General features: G+C 37.7%; 1 protein-coding gene across 1 annotated transcript in view; it reads left to right on the top strand.

Moving 5' to 3' along the window:
- Positions 1-6,947: 6,947 nt before the first annotated feature.
- The window catches only part of EIF4E (eukaryotic translation initiation factor 4E), a 39,350-nt gene continuing 28,357 nt past the window's right edge, over positions 6,948-17,940 (top strand). Inside the window, exon 1 of the mRNA XM_057729681.1 lies at positions 6,948-7,012. Coding sequence (XP_057585664.1) covers positions 6,995-7,012 — 18 coding nt within the window. The 5' untranslated portion in view covers positions 6,948-6,994. The remainder of the gene's footprint in view (positions 7,013-17,940) is intronic.

The raw sequence follows: 17,940 nt of genomic DNA, 5'->3' as shown, positions 1-17,940 counted from the left end.
TCTTCCCAAATAACAACGTAATTCCAAGTTTCTTTATGAGTACTAAATACTTTTACCTCCTAGGCAGGTTCAGAAAATAGCATGAATTTCCTATATTTAACATTCTCTTTTTCAGGTACAGTTGACATACAATGTAATATTCCTTTTTAAGACAAAAAAATTTAATAAATATTTTCAGTCAAGTACTATTGCTCACTCTGCTCTTCAAGTGTTAATTACATTTAGCTAATCTTTTTTGTAACTAACATAATAATTTCCCTTTAGTTTTTCAATTTCAATGAGTGCTGACGTTTTCTATTTATTTCCAAAATCTCTTTCAGAATGTAACATTAAGCACTAATAAAGGGGTAAGATCCTGTTTACTTATCTTGCCATCTTATTGTGCTGTAAAATGAAATAGATATCCCATTTAACTCTCATGTGAACCTATTCTCTTACCTTTCAGCGGGGAAAAGCATGTAAGCATATATGAAAAAACTTTTAAGCAAGGTCAGATTTTTTTTTTTTAATGTTCCATTTCCATAAATTGCCTGGCAATTAAAAATACTATACTGCACAGCATAGTATTTTTTTTTCATTTCCCAGAAATGAGAAAAGCTAAGTACATCCAGTCTGCTAATATGCATATCTGAATCAAACCCTTTTCTCCTTCTTAGAACCTGATAATCTCAGGCACTGTTATGATGAAGTATGGACCCCTTTTCAGAGCTGTGAATGCTGTTTGTCATTTTGTACTAAATGTATCCAAAGACCTGACAAAAGCTCTCTCCAAATAGTAAGTCTTTAATAGTGACTTGTCATTTTTTTTTCAAAAGATATAAATGGCTCTCTTGGAGTATTATTACCATTATTTTATGATGTATTTTTACAAAACAATAATCATGGTTTTCCATTAGCTACCTGAAATACATAAGGTGATATCTGAGAATTTTTAGTACATCCCATGTTTTTAAGCAATGTGCTGAAGGAGGATTGGTGTCTTTCAAACTCTGAACTTAAAGTAGGGGTTTAGAGGCAGATGAATCAAAAATTTCTCTTCATAGATCTACAAAGATGCTGTTGGAGTAGATAGGCACACGGCAAGTCCTGGGGAAGGTAGCCATTCAGACAATTCCTGTAGATTTGTGTTTCCTCAGAGAATCATTACATCAGTCTGAGGACACAGAGAAAATCCAGTCCACTGGGGTAGTTTTCTTTTTTCCTTCTTTTTTTTTTTTTTTAAATAAATTTATGTATTTATTTATTTATTGGCTACGTTGGGTCTTTGTTGCTGTGCACGGGCTTTCTCTAGTTGAGGTGATGGGGGGCACTGCTCTGCATTGTGGTGCGTGGGCTCCTCATTGAGGCGGCTTCTCTTGGTGCAGAGCACGGGCTTTAGGCACTTGGGCTTCAGTAGTTGCAGCACATGGGCTCAGTAGTGGCTCACGGGCTCTAGAGCACAGGCTCAGTAGTTGTGGCGCACAGGCTTAGTTGCTGCTCCACAGCATATGGGATCTTCCTGGAGCAGGGATCAAACCCACGTCCCCTGCTTTGGCAGGCAGGTTGTTAACCACTGCACCACCTAGGAAGTCCTGGGGTAGTTTTCTTGTAGCCAAGCTCATACAGCATAAGTAAAACAAACTAAAAAACTTAGTGCTGGGACTTCCCTGGTGGTCTAGTGGGTAAGACTCTGCGCTCCCTATGCAGGGGGCCCAGGTTCAATCCCTGGTTGGGGAACTAGATCCCGCATTCATACCACAACTAAGAGCTTGTGTAGCCAAAACAAATAAATATTAGAAACAAACAAAAAAACTTAGTGCCATTTAAGATGGACTCTGAGCAATATAACTACTGTAGTCTAGACAGTCATGTATCCATACCAGCCCTACCTACATACAATTCAATACCAGAAGATATGTTCATCATATGGTTGCTTGGTAAACCTGCAATCAAAACAAGGAGAGTTAGTTATATTGCTGTGGTGTCCTCAAGAAACCATTCCCAATGAGGGCCAAATGGACCAGAGATTCATATTTTTGCACCAGGGCACCCTGTCCTCAGAACAATGCTAGATCATTAAATATTGTCATTCTGGATTCCTCTTTGATATGGATAGATGGCAAGCAGACAGACTCCCACCCATTACCATATTTCTTTCTTTAGACACGTTCAATGTAAGCATTTAATCAGGTATGTAGCAATGAAAATCCAGTCATGCCTCCCTGAAGTTCCACCCAAATTTCTCAATTTGGGGTGTTTACAATCTTGTGGGTTATTTCTAAAGACTACTGACCTCATCCCACTGCATTTAAATTTTTTTCTAATTTCAATTTTAAAAGGTAAATGAAGTTTATTTATAGCATCTTATTGTTGACCCAGCATACTCCTTACATGAATTTTTCACATACTCTTTGCAGATTATTTCTCAATACTTCAGACAATTATCTTATTAGTCAGTCCAATTACAATCTAATCAATATTATATAGTGTTAAGAGCCTTGAAGACAGAATAGTGTTCTTGGGAAAGTTATTTAACCTCAGTTTCCTTATCTATCTCAGAATGTTGTTTTGAAGATAAAATGAGGTATTATCAATGCACGTAGACTGCTTATCATGATGCCTGGCATATACTAATTTTCCTATTACATTATTAGTCCTGAGGCTAGACTTTTGTGAAGTTTTAACAATTAGATTTGGGTTTTTCCCAAATATTAGCAATCTACCTAAAAATCATCAAGGAGCTAATATTTTGCTAGTGAAGACAATCAACAATTAATGTTGAATATAACACTGGGTTTAGAGCTAGGGTTATAAAGTGGCCTGAAAAAAAAATAGAGCAGGGTAAGGGGATAAAGAGTAATGAGCATGATAATTTAGATAGGATGGTCAAGGAAGGCTTCCCTCAGGAAGGTGGCATTGGAACAGAGATCTGAATGAAACAACGGAAGAAACTAAGTGACTGTCTCAATTGTTAGGTGAATGAGAGCTTGCTCTGGTGCTTGTTAGCTGCACCCTTTCGGTTCTTAGTCACACTTCTTTATATGGGTAGTGAACTATTTATATATCTATGACTTAGGATGCCAAACAGATTTTACAGTCTGGAAAGGAAGTGCCCAGGCTTCCAATGTCCTTTAAATATTCTTTAAATATTACACAGTTCGCATAACTAATTTAGTACTTCTTGAATTGTTTGTCAGTTTTGTAAATGAACTTAGTATTAGAGGTTCTTCAGAGAGACACAGGCATTTTGGAAGACCCTATCAGAGGACAGTGGCTCTGCTATGGAGGAAAGAATCTTGGAGTCAGGAGAATCGGATTTGAGTTCTGCCTCACCATTGGCTGTGTGGACTTGCCTGTGTCCCCTACTTTACTGAGTCTGTTTCTTTATCTGTAAGATAGGGGTGGTAATGTTTAATTCACATATTTGTTATAAAGGTCAAATGAATTGATGTGAAAAATACATTGTATGTTATAAGAAATCAATAGTTGACTCTGAAAGTTTGGAATATCCTTAAAGATAATGGATGGGGGTTGGTTCTCTGCATAAAAGAATTCTTAAGCATATTACACTATACAAAAAGTAGAAATAGTAAATTTATATTAATATAATATTACATCATGGTAATTAGTTAACACTGAGTACTTACTATATTCTAAGAACTATTCTAAGTTACATGGATTAACTAATTTCTCATACTAGTCATACAAGATAAGTATTATTATTGTACCAATCTAACTCAAAATGACAAAATGAAGCACAAAGAGACTCAATAATCTGTGTGTGGTCACAGTGAATAGGAGAATTGGGATTGTGAACCAAGAAAGTTTGACACTGGAGCTAATGTTTGCAAATACTAAACTATATAATTGTAAATTAAAAGATTATTTATCCCATTTGAAGCCATCATTTTATGTCTTTTCTAAAGTAATATCTCTGTAGAAAGTGACAATAACAATTAAAAAATAAAGTATAACCAAGTTTTAAAAGAGAGTAAAAAAGTTTTAAAAAAGTTAGTGTTAGAGGTTGCTTTAGATTATATCTAAAGTTAATACCCAACATTAAAATATTAAGGATCATTTACTGTATTATGCAATTTCATATCTTCAGTCTCAAAACCTACTAATTTTAAGAAAAAATGATTGCTTCTTACTGATCTGAGATTAAGAAAGGCAACTAATTTAAATAGAATGTCTAAAATCTCCAAGGCTTTTTTTTTGTTGTTTAAAATCCTAGACAGTGTAGCAGTAATATTGCTGAGGGATTGATCATAGCAGATATGATCAGTGTGAACCATAGCTGAACAATGCCCAGCAAAACAATGACTTTGGTTATCTAGAAAACCTAAATAAAATTCCAATGACAAAATACATGATAATGATGTGCTGTTTTTACTATATGTTCTATTAAATTATTTAGTCTTTTTTACCATGAGTTAAATCTATAAAGACTAGTAATAATACCAGCTTCATGAATATATTATGTAGAGAAAAGATCATGACTATTTACAGATACTAAATGATAACCAAATCATTCCAGGTGTTTATTTATTTATTTATTTTCCAGGCTTTTAAAAAATAGTTCCCATGATACTATCCTGGGCCATTAATTGTGTATTAATTAAATAAGGCCAACAGGTAGAATAGTATTTCAATACCATATCCCATTTGAAATATCTTTTTATTACTCTTTCTTTACAAGTTCAAAGATGGTAGTAATGCAACAAATGTATTTTTTTGTGGATTAATAGGTTAATAAAGTATAAAATTTCTGCTCTGTATATTTCAGATTGGCAAAAATAACCATACACACACACACACACACACACACGTAGATAAAAACCTAATAACCGAGTCTTTGACATGGTAGAGTCTAATGGTAATATTAGGCAAAGACATATGAATGTGCCGATAAAACAAAGCTCATACAAAATGCAGAAAAATTAAGCTCTAAAGAAAAGGATATATATATGTACTAGGATGACTGACAAAAATGAGGTGCGTTTTGATCAAGGGAAAAGTTAATAAAATGGAAAGTATCATTAAAAAGAAAGTTTTAAGAACATCACTTTAAATTTTAAATCTCTTTTGTTCTGTTATCTAGCAGCATTGGGAAAATAATACATCTATACTATCTCCTCAAAGAAGATAATAGGATACTACTTTTAAACAACAGAAAGCATCTTTGACATCGATTATAATCATCTTGGATAGGTTAACTAAGACTAGAGAGTCTCCGTAAATAGAAATCCATTTATCCATTTATTTTTTCAGAATTCTTTCTACTTTAAACCTACTAGAGCTAAGCTGACTGGTCAAAAGCTTTCATTAATCGTCTCTGACATCCAGGTAAACCAAAGCACATAAACAGGCAATGGTTTTGAGTTATTACAGCCTCAATTATGTGTTAGTCAACTCAAGCAACCATTATGTACTCAATAATAGGCATGACACAGCTCTGGACATCAGCAACACTGTAAGCAGGCAGGCACAGGCAACCTGCTTATACTGATTTTTCTGGTGTTAACATTCTTTAGCGTGGGCAATAGTAATCATATAATATCTTCTGCATTAAAACAAAGTAGCACTCTACTAGATTTCTTTACCTCTGTTTTTTGTATTAATAACCATGCAGAATAACACTGTCTTGAGAAATGACGGTACAGTATCTTACAGGGAAAGGAAGATAGGATGCCACTGTGGGGATTAATTTCTAATTAACTGATTATTGTGAATATAACAATATTTTCCTGGACATTAAAGTCTCTATGGATGGTAGCTACAGTTAAAAAAACTGTTTTGAAACTTTAAAAATGCATTGGTGTACATGATAATGTAACAGTACACGAAAGAAAAACTTCAAACACTGTCTACAAATAAAAATTAGGGGAATCCTTTGGAAGGCACGGGGTTGACTGTCAGGAAGCATTTAGAGAGTCCGATGCCTTTTCAAAGCTGGTTACGATCATTATTAGCACAGCACACCCTTGTGAGCTAAGTGTATTATCATCTGTGGTTCATAAATGAAAAAGCCGAGGCACTGAGTGATTAAGTCACTCGCCTAAGGAGAACGAGTCAACGTCAAGAGTCATAGTTGACCCGGCCTAACGACTCCTGACAGTCAGTCCAGGGCTTAGTCAGCGGGGGCCAGAGTGGCTTCCCTGGCTGGCACCTGGACTTGGGCTATTTCCGTTCACATTAAAGCAGAACAGTGGAAGCGAGAGGACACAACTTGCAAATAACGTATACTTCCACGCAAGATTTAGCCCTGAGGTCTTAATCTCAAGAGTTGGAACAGGAAAAGCTGCCGGGTGCACTCCCCCTCCCCCAACCTGTGGCAAGTGGGTACTGTGGACGGTTCCGCCACCCCCTTTCGCAGTGATGGCAGTGAGTGACCACCAGCATTAGCGGAGCCGGGGGACGGGGGAGGGTTGACTGCTGAAACGATTCTCCATCGCCGCCTCTTTCTGAATCTAAGAGAAAATGGTGGGACGTCAAAAGAAAATTAAATAAACACACAGGCAACTTGTCCTAGGACCTCCGCTAAGCAAATGAAGCCTCATTGCGCGTGCTGAGCCTTCGGTTCCCAACCTTCCGGGGAAGATGGGAGGACAGGGCGACAAAGGGCACAGTAGGCATGCCTGGCAGTAAGTGCGACAGCAGCTATCCAGGCGGAAGAGCAGAGGACTGAAAACCACCCTCCAGCACGCGAGTGTCCGTCGCGCCGAGAGCGGCGCACAGTACCCATCGACCACGTGACCAGTCCTTTTTTTTTTTTTTAAACTTTGCCTAAAGGGGAAAAAAAAAAAACGAGAGAGAGGAGGAGAGAGAGAAGCGACTCCACTTCCCAGAAGCCTCTCGTTAAACACACAGCCGCAGTCTTGCGCAGGCGCCGCCAGGGCCAAACGGACACGTCCGTCACGTGTACAGTAGCCGGCCAATCCGGTTTGAATCTCATTTTTTTCCTCTCACCCCGCCCCCCCCTTCAGGAGCGGTTGTGCGATCAGATCGATCTAAGATGGCGACTGTGGAACCGGTGAGTATTGCCTTTGGCCCCGACCCCCACCGGCCCCCGCGCTCCGTCTCCCTTCGGACTGAAGGAGCCCGCGGGACGGCGTTCCCGGCGCGCACGCTACCCCTTGCCGCCCCCTCCCCCTCTTCTTGGGCCTGACCTCCCCGCGGACAACTTGGGGGCGCCCCGGAGGTTGGCCGCCACGGCGTGTGGAGCACACGTTCTGGTGGGGGCCCGAGGGCTCCGGAGAGGTGTGGGGGAGGGGCGGCGCGGCGCCTCCGGCCGAGCCGCGAGGGGGTACGAGGGTGGAGGGCGCTCTGGGCCCTGGGCTAGGTGTGTGGGAATTGTGTCTTCGGGATAGGAGGGCGCCGGGCCGTCTCCGAGCGGGCGCCTGGATCCGCAGGGAGGGTGGGCGGCGAGCCGGCCTGGAATGAGATGGGGAGAGCCCCGGGGCAGCCTTTTCCTCTCTCCCTCCGTAGCTCCAGCCCAGGGGTTCGGGTGCGGGGCACGCGCGGGGATTCCTTAGACGGGTGGGCCAGGGAGCCGGTGGGCGCGCGTTGCCATAGGGTAGGTTGGGCGGGAGTGGTGCCGCGGCACGCGCGGAGAAGCTTCGACCTCGCCGAGGGGAGCCGAGAGGGGCGAGCGCATGGTACTCCGGGGCGCCCGAGAGTTGCCGGGGTTGGCGGCAGGGGAGGCGAGAAAGGTTTGGGGTGGGGAGAGAACCCCGTGTCGCGCGGTAAAGCCCTGAGAGTAAGATGAAGGGTGGTGGTGGTGGTGGTTAGGAGGGGGATCACATTGTCCTCGCCCCTCCACGCTGGAGACTGGGCTGTCATGGAGGAGGGAAGGGGGAGGAGCGAGGCCTGCGGATAGCTGCTGCCGGTCTGGTTGCCGGCCGGACCTGCTGCATTTCACACGCGCCTGTCTTCCATTCATTCATCCTTTCCGCGCAGTGCGCACGCCTCAGAGAATGCGAATGGGTCTAGTTCCGTCTGTTCTTCCGAGTCTTTATCGTCTGGAAGATTTCTCAGACACAGTTTACTGGAAATAGAAACTTAACTTTTAAAGTTAATTTTCCATTTGATTTTCTCTTTATCCATTCTACTGGCTTGTCTCCCAATTTAGGCACCATCTTAAACTTTTTTGAAGCAAGCTGATTTCAGAGCATAAAGTTGATTCTTACCGCCCAAAGGAAAGAGTGTCTTTGTCATAGTTTGGGTTTGCTGGTACTGGCTCGCTCGCTGAAACTTCTAGGCCTGTGTTGCCGTTTTAGGAGCGTTACATCTAAGTGATGTTTTAGAGGCATGGTACATTAACCAGAAAGCTTTTGATACTGTGGAACCAGTTCTAGACCTTGGTTGCCAGATATTTTCATATATTTTTAATGGTAGTTTGTGATTTTGATAATGGCTTCTCAGTTTGCTTTGACTTTTTAAAGACTTTTATGACTATTTAAGAAACTAGTTATGAAAAGGTCTATAGAATACAAAAATGTTTATTTTTCATTACATTGACGTAAACTATCTTTACCTTGTTGCCAGAATTTAAGGCAGCTTTTCTGCTTGGTTACTTGTTCTTTTATTAGTACCAGTGTTTATTTATATTCCTGGAAATTAGATTGACTGCAGAACTCTCTTAAGTTGCTGATACAGTTAACTGATTTTTAGAACATTAATGTGAAGTAGATAAAATATAAATACATAAAACTTTAACTTAAAACTCTTTAATGGACTCTGATACTACTTCTGACTGGATCAACTCTCCTACCAACTACCAGCGTCAGTAAAAGCATTACAGCTGGTAATAAGCGCAAGGCTAAAACCTCTAAACAATAAAACAATAACGTATTCTGTGAAGTTTCAGTAACATTTAGGTCCTTTGGGTTTTGCAAGCTATGCTGCTTTGTTTCAACAGCAGGGAACAAAACTACAAAGTGCTGAAGGATTGTTTGAGTCAATAAATATTTATAGCCCCTGATATGTTTAAGACCTTGTACCAAGTGTTCTTTAGGATACAAAGTTATACAAAATGTGATTCTATACCTTGTTCAGTGTAAATTTTAGGAGCTTAATTTCTAGTAATGTGGTCAATGATGCAGTAGTATAGTATTCTTTCTAGTGCTGACCCCTGGGAGATTTCAGTACTGCCTTTAAATTTGGGAAGTAGGGAACCTAAAAACTTAGTATGTGAAAGTTGAAAGCCAGATTGAAACTATAGTAGTTTGAGGATGCGTGTTAAATAATTTTATTTATTTTTAGTGAAAAAGGCAATTTTTTAAAGTAATTTTAATGCACCGTTGTCCACAGGTTAGTCATTTAGAATTCTTTTTGACATTTTTACATAATGGGATTTTTTTTTTAAGCAGCTGATTAGTATTTGTTGCAATTGAGGTATCCCTGTAAAAGCCTACAAAAAGCATATTTGTTCAATGCTATTTCAGCTCGCTTGTTAGTTTCCTTATTTTTTGTTGGGCATAACCATAAGCACCTGAAGAGTCAAGGGTTTTTCCTGCTTGTCCCACCTTTGTAGGCTCTCAGGGAATTTTTATTTATGGAAATTATGTAAAATATCAATCATTTTCAATTTGATATTGTGTGATTCTCAAGTGTGTGTATTTGAAATTAGTTAAATTAAGAAGTGGCTTACATGGAATCTAAAAAAAAAATGATACAAATGAACTTATTTACAAAACAGGAATAGACTCAGACATAGAAAACAAACTTATGGTTACCAAAGGGGAAAGGAAGGAGGAAGGGATAAATTAGGAGTTGGGATTAACACACTACTATATATAAAATAGATAAACAACAGAGACCTACTGTATAGCACAGGGAGCTATATTCAGTATCTTGTAATAACCTATAATGGAAAAGAATCTGAAAAAGAATATATATATATACACACACACATATATACACGTGTGTATATACTTTGCTAATACACCTGAAACTAACACAACGTTGTAAATCAAGTGTACTTCAAACAAAACAAAACAACCCCCCCACCACAACAAAACACACACAAAAGAAGTAGCTTACAGATAATCAGTTTGCTGACAAGCTTGATAGGCAAGTTAAACGAAGCATTTTACCTCTTAACAGGTAATATGGCAAAATTTTGAACATTGGTATTAAACAAACAATACTCTCCTGTTATTCTGTTGGCATTTGAATTGCGGCCAGGCCAAAATTAGACTTCATGGGTAGATCAAAGTTAGACTTAATATTAGCTGGTGAAGATGGCAGGCCATCTTGCCTCCAGTGGATCGTGGCTTTTGGTAGCTTTTATCTTCATTCCACATTTTTCATTATTGGGCTTTTTTTGACTTGTAGTTCTTTTAAAGATAAGAAATTTTGATTTCTTTAGTTAAACTGAAGGTATATAATTTTACTTGTTTTTACCTTGTATCTCTTGAATTTTTTAAACTGTACATTAGTTCCATAAGTGGAATCAACTTGGATGTCAGCTGATCTAATGTTTCCTTTTTTATCCTTTAGAAACATGTTTTGTATTGCAAAGAGTTTATTGAAAGTAAATGTCTTAAATACATGTTGACAAATATGTTGTTATGTAATGCCATTTTTTTTTGCTAAGTGAAGACTATTGATTAACAAGCAGACCTTGGAAATTAATATGCATGTTTTTACTTTAAGAAAGAAAGAACCCAGTATATCAGAGTTCATGCATTAAACCAAACAAATTTGGTTCTGGTGTTTATATTTTAGATTTCAGTTTATTTTTTACTCTGAATTAGTATTATCCTAATTATTTGACTTAGAGAAGTCCAATTTAGAAACAGACATAGTTTACACACCAAAGTTGCAGAGAATAAAATGTTTAATGAATTATGTAACCTTAATCCAGTTTGGACCGAAGATTCTATTCAATGTTTTTTTCAAAGTATTCTATTTAATTTATATAAGGTTAAGAATATAGAAGTACCAACAGCCCTGAATGTAACAAGGAACCTGTGAAGTAGTTGTTCTAGCAATGGTAATTTCTTTTCCTTCTCTGCTACTATTAGAAATTTCCTTGCTCTTCTGGTACCTGTGAGTTGCTCCATTTTTGTCAAAGAAAATTTTTTGAGAAGGGGAAATGAGCCTAAATTATAGTCTAATATTTTAGTATCTGTATGATCTTGAAGACTGAAATTTCTAAGTCTAGCTGAAAAATGGGAATAAGATAGTGATCTTGATTTTCAAATACAGTATTCAGAGATGAAAATTTGTCAGTTATGAAGAACTAGATAAAGTTAATATTCCATGAATGTGCTGCATGCAGGTGTGTGTCCATGCATAGGCATACTCACCTTTTCCTCTCTTTGTTAGATTTATATAGCTGCCTTTAGATTATTATTTCTTTGCCATTATTAGAAATACAAAGCTTATGACCCATAACCCGTAGATACTCTTCCCAATCCTTAGTTACTTCTAGAACCTGAGAATGAGGTCAGAAAAATAAGATTTTTTTCCCAATTTGAACTTTTGATACATCTTCCATAGGAACAGTGGGAAGCTGTAGTTTTGGCTCACTGTGTTCTGTAAGTTTCTGTGGAATTATGACAGATCTAACAAGCATTGAATCTCCAGGGCTATAGATTTAGAGTTCTAAGTGACTGACTTAATAAAAATGATCTTTTAAACACAATCTGTAACAGTGATTTTTAATGTAGGCGATCTTTACATCTTAATAGCTAACACATAGCACTTCCTGTATGTCAGGCACTTTACTAAATGCTTTACATATATTAATTCATTTAATTTTTATAGCAAACCGATGAGGTAGGTATTATTCTTATTTCACAGATGAGGAAACCAGGGCACAGAGAGATTAAGTAACTGTGTGACTAATTTGCCCAAGATCACACAGCTAATAAGTGGTGGGGTGGAGTTCAAACTAAAGCAGCCAGGTTCCAGAGTGTGTTCTTTAACCATGACATTGTCTTTCCAATAGGCATGTCTTTCTAATAGGCATGTGTTCGTTGTGTGACTTGGAAAGATTAACTTGATAAAATTAATAGATATTTTGCTACAGCTCTGAAAGAAAATATGTGGACATTTGTTTTTAGTTTCTCTTGTACTACAGTGTTTGCTAACTGATAACCAAAGTATAGAATCTTAAGAAAATAGCACCTTGGTGTCTAAATCTGAGGACTAAACAAGTAGTTATACCGGTCATACTTCAGTAACTGGTCCAGAACTTTATGGGTTGATTTCTGAAGAAAGTGAATTATCACTCCTGTTCTCCCCTTCTCATTTGATTTCTGAACCTTGTTAATTCAGATGGTTTGCCAGTTAAAATATTTTGCTAGTGAAAACAGTGTAATAAAATTTTTAAAAAATTGCAAATATGGAATTTATTCTCAACTACCTTTGTACTTTTAGTAATTTTGGTGAAAGGTCTGGCAAAGAGTTAAGCAGTTTAGAAAAAGTTTCAGTTGTATGCTGCTAGTCTTAAAAGCTAATTTATTTGGGGAAGGTAGTAGTAGTAAGACAGTAAGATTTCTCTGAAATTCGTCTTTGCAGTAATCTTTAAAGCTAAAATGTCTTTAGTTACATATTTTAAACGTGTTACTGCAAAACGCTGTACAGAAATTAGATATAATTTTTCTGTGCTCTGCTTATTACAGTGACAGTCAATAAGATTTTAGTATTTATGTGAACTAATATTAGTATTGCTGTTAAAAAAGTTTTATGGGGTTTTACATGGGTCATCTTAGGGCAAAGCTTATGTAACCAGAAAGTCTTATAACTTAAAGTATTAACTAAGGCAAGAAGTATTTTAATAGAAAGATAAAATATATTTTTCTTGTAGTTTTTTAAAAAAATCTTAATCTGAAATAAATACTTTTATAGGTGAGAAATTCATATTTCAAGTGATTTTTTAAATTATTCTTTTTGGCTGCATTTGGGTATTGCTTGGGTTGCTGCTCGAGGGCTTTTCTCTAGTTGTGGTGAGCGGGGGTTACTCTTCTTTCTTTGTGGTGCGTGGGCCTCTCAGTGCTGTGGCTTCTTTTGTGGTGGAGCACGGGCTCTAAGCACGCGGACTCTAGTAGTTGTGGCATGGTCTTAGTTGCTCTGCAGCATATGGAACACTTGTTCCCTGCATTGGCTGGTGGATTCTTAAGCACTGCACCACCAGGGGAAGTCCACAGGTGACTTTTTAAAAGAAAAAAATCCTACCAAGGTCACATAGTTCCTAAGTGAGAGAGCTAGAACTCAAACCCAGATCCTATCTTCAGGCTTTATTACTGTGCTAAAAAAAAAAAAAAAGCCTAAAATTCAGCCAAAACTAAAAAGTTAACTCTTTGCCTTCAGCAAAACTCTTACTTTAAGGATAAAATTGATGCATGGGTCATCATTATACACAAATAAACATAAAGTCATTATCTGAAAGGATGTTATCAGATGGTTTATGGGTGGTGGCATGATGGGATTAGGAGTGATACTTTTTTTTAACTTTTGAACTTGTACAGCATATTTTAAAATAATATTTAGTAAAATCTCTCTTGGGTTTTGGCTTATAGATAATGGTATCTTAGCTTTTTTAAATAACTTTTCTTGAAGTTGAGTAGTAAATGCTGATGGTCCAAAATTCAAATGGATCCTTTTAGAAATCTACTGGAGCCTATGACCTCTTTCAGAATAGTGTTTTTAAATGCATTAAATAAAATACTTAGGATTACAATAGAACTAATATTTATGTTGGAGTACAGTAGGGATGGAGTTAGCATGAAACATTAAGGATGCTGCCTGGCACAGGCGAAGTCCCATCTTATTGGTATGAAAAACCTATCTCCTGTTTTCTTCAGCCACCTAGTTCTCTCTAAAGCATCCAATGTTAACCAGTTTTTTTGAGGATTCTTTTTTTTAATTCAAATGTATTTAAAAAAATATTTATTTCATTTGGTTGTATTGGGTCTTAATTGCAGCTTGCCAGCTCCTTTGTTATAGCATGAGAACTCTTAGTTGCAGCATGCATGTAGAATCTATTTCCCTGACCAGGGATTGAATCTGGGCCCCTTCATTGGGATTGCAGTCTTAACCACTGTGCCACCAGGGAAGTTCCAAGGATTCTTCTTAAAAAAGGCTGTCCAAGAGAACTGTCTGTGATGATGGAAGTATTCTATATTTGTGCTGTCCAGTACGGTAGCCACTACCTGCACTATTAAGCATTTGAAATGAGACTAATCCAACCCAAGAGATGAATTTTAAACTTGAATTAATTTTAATTTTTAGTTACTTGCAATTTAATTCCATATGTAGCTAGTGGATACCGAATTGGACAGTGTGGCTCTAGAATCTAGACATATGCTGGTGTATACAAACACATGTTGTATTATAATTTTGTAAGATACTACTGGATATGATCAAGACCAATTAGGTTGGGCAAGTTATTATTTAATTTTATTCTAGGAAAACGTCTGTTTTATTTTTTAATTTTTTTTTCTCTCTGTATTTTAAACCTTCAGAGGTAATTATTTGGTCTTGTATGGACAATTAAAATTGTCCTAAAATTAAAATTGTTCTGTGACCTTGTTTTGCTGTTTAAGAAAATGTGTGTGAATAGCCAGTTGTTTACATTGTCCACCACTCAAATTTTGTACAAAAAAGTATACAGTGAAATCTCCTCAAGCTGATCCCATCCAGGTGGATCACTTCTAGGGGCAAGCAGCATGGTCAGTTCATACCTTTCTGTAGAGATTTGTATTCAGTTGGCCCCCTCATCCATGGATTTCCATCTGAGAATTCAGCCAACTGTGGATCAGATATTGGAGGGCTGCCTGTACTATGCCATTTTGTATAAAGGACTTGAACATCTGTAGACTTTGGTATCCAAGAGGGTCCTGGAACCAGTCTCCCACAAATATCAGTGGATAGCTATGTATGCAAGCAAATATGATGTGCAGTTGACCTTCGAACAACATGGGTTTGAACATCAGGGCTCCACTTATACATGGATTATTTTCACTAAATACATACTGCAGTTATGATCTGCAGTTGTGTGAATCTGCAAATGTGGGACCTTGGATAAGGAGGGCTGGCTGTAAAGTTCTGTGTGGATTTTTGACTGTAGAGGGTTGGTGCCACTAACAAGGGTCAACTGTATATTTTTTCAAAAAAATAAATGATAGCCAGCTCTATACACTATTCTGGCACATTGTGTTTTTCACTTAATATGTCTTTTAGAGCATTACATATCAACACAATAAAGCTTTCACTTTTTTTTCTAATGGTATGTATTATATGGTTTGGTCTTAAAACATGTTTATTTCTGTACTGATGAACATTTGCTAGGGTTCAGTTAAGACATATAAGTATATTGGAGTTTATAGTATTTCTGTATTGATTATAAAAGGGAATGTGATTGTTAATTTGGGGATGGATTATAGTGCTGTTTGTGTTGATTGGTTTGGCTGTGTGATCCATACCAGATGAGCCAAGGACTAGGTGATAAATTGAACAGTTAGAAAGATTGGTAACTATTGTTATTATTTGAGAAAGGCAATAGGAAATTCAAAGGTGTGAAAGACTTAGTTGTGCCCCCTGAAGAATCAAACTTCCATGTATCCATACCTTTGAGTAGTCTACAGCACCTCCTCTCCCCCCTCCCTCCCAAACCTGAGCTTAGCTATGTAACTTGCTTTTGAATTCCAGCCATTTGCTATTTTAGTGCTGTGATGAATAACCCTTTACCTGTATCATTCCATATATGAGGTAGTATATCTGTAAGGTGAATGTTTTGGCAACAAATTGAAAATTAAAAAACTGCTGGTCAAATAAAACACTTCTGCGACTGTCGTTAGCCATGAGGCTACGATTTTTTTTTTTTTTAAGAATCGCCCTCCTTTCTAATTATGAGATGTTTATATGTAAAAAAAAATATAAAATACATGTGTACATAAGTTTTAGAGTAATAAACTGAAGACCCAGGTACTTATCACGTAAGAGATCATCAGTATCTCAATTTTATACTCTGATCACATTTTCATTTCTTTGTCTCCTCCCCTACTCACTATCCTGACTTTCATGTTAGTCCTTCCCTTGATTCTTTTTTTTTTTTTACAGTATAATTATCTTTAGAGTTTAATCTCCAGTGTGTGTATCTTTCAGCTAAGTACTTTAGTTTTGAAAAACTAAAAACTTAGATCATGTGTAAAGAAAACACAGTATTGCTACTGTTATAGGAAGGTTCCTAAGAGAAGATAAGTTGAACACCATTTCTGCGTTATAGTTTGGCTTTAGCTTCCTGGAATTTCTATTAGAGACCCTCTTGAGAAAACCAGTGGACAAGATGTTGAACATGTCCTGGGAACCACGGGGACTCTGAAGTTATCTGGTGGGGCTGTGGTAAGGGCCAGGCAAAGAACCTTCAGTTAGGAGAGTGGGCTCTTGAAGTGAGCTGCTCTGTATCTTGTTAAAGAGTAAGTTAATTCTGGTGTGAAATTCTTAGCTGTTCCAGGGAGCAGGGCACAGAAGAGGGAGAAGATTTGTTAAATATGTCTTAAGCTGAGTTAAGTGTACATAAATGTCCAGGCTAGACACATGGCAATCAGTGTTTTTTAATAAAAGGTAGAATAGTAAGCCTCTTTGTTACAACAGACAGCAACTGAATGTAGCCTGAATCATATTGATCCAATCTGGACTGTTGCTCTCTCTGTCTGGTGCGCACCTGTCTTTCTTGGACCTCTTTTGCCTGTGTTCCTGATTTGCTGTCATATGACTTCTTTGTTGCACCCCTCTGTGTGCTGTGTCTCTTGTCTTCCTCTTACCTTGGTTACTTGTTTCACTTCAGTGGATCACATCTTCCAGAAGTTTTTTGAGAAAAGGTATGTGAGGGTTAAAGATTTCTGAGATGATGCATGTGGAACAACATCATATCTGTAGTTTGGCTGGGTGTAGAATTCTTTTCTTCAGAATTTAGAAATTCCATGGTTGTCTTCCCTTGTAACTGTTGATAATTCAGGAATTTTTCTGATGCCTTTTTTTTTTATTGTGACCAGTTCCTTTTCCACTCACCAGAAATTTATAGTCTTTCCTTGACCCCCATTTCACAATAACATGCTTTAGTGTGAGTATTGTCCTCCATTGTGCTGGGTACTTATTGGAGTTTTTTAATATAGCAACTTATGTCCATCACTTCTGAGAGATTTACTGGTGGTTTTCCTCTTCTCTATTTTCTCTTTGAAACAGTTATTCAGATATTGGATCTACTGCACTGGTTCGTTCGTGTCTGCGAGCTCTGACACACTCTCGCCCTCATTGAAATTTTGCTCTCATTTTCCATCTCTTTTTGTACTGTTTTCTGGGAAATTTATTTTCCAACCTTTTCTTTATCATAATTTTAATTTCCAGATGCTCTCTCTCTCTCTCTGGTCTTCTGAGTGTCATTTTTATAGCTTCCTGTAATTGTGTGCATGCAAAATCTTAACTTATCCTTTTGAGGATATATATAGGTACATATTTTTAAAGGCATTTTCTGTTCCCTGCCTGTTTCCTCCAAGTTGCTTATTTTCTTTTTCTTTTTGAACTCATGGCAGCAATCCTAGGGACTTGGAGTAGGGGGAGGGGATGGAGGGATCTAGTTATTTTCCAAATAACATTCACTGGACTCTCTTTAATTTACTCCCTTCCTTCACTCCCAGTTCTGAAGATGCTGCCAGGAGACTTTAAGGTGTATATTGATTAGTTACCACTTGTCCATCTGCATTCCAGTTTTGTCTTTTTTTCCCCCTGCTCTCCCCTTGGTTGTGGGCTTGCTTTCTTTGTTCTCTCTCTTAAACTGTAGCTTTAGTGGGATTTTGAGAGGGAACAAAATTAGAATCATTTATTTATTCAAACATTTGAGTGCCTATCATGTGCCACGCACTCTAGAGTGCTTAACCCACCTCTCCCATAACCTAAGCGTTACTGGATTATTGAATAGAAAAGAAATAAAGAGCTAACACTTACTAT

This window comes from Hippopotamus amphibius, chromosome 3, assembly GCF_030028045.1.
Source record: "Hippopotamus amphibius kiboko isolate mHipAmp2 chromosome 3, mHipAmp2.hap2, whole genome shotgun sequence".
Classification (NCBI taxonomy): Eukaryota; Metazoa; Chordata; class Mammalia; order Artiodactyla; family Hippopotamidae; genus Hippopotamus; species Hippopotamus amphibius.
Note: the sequence above shows the minus strand (reverse complement) of the source record. Positions and strands in the feature narration are given on the sequence as shown.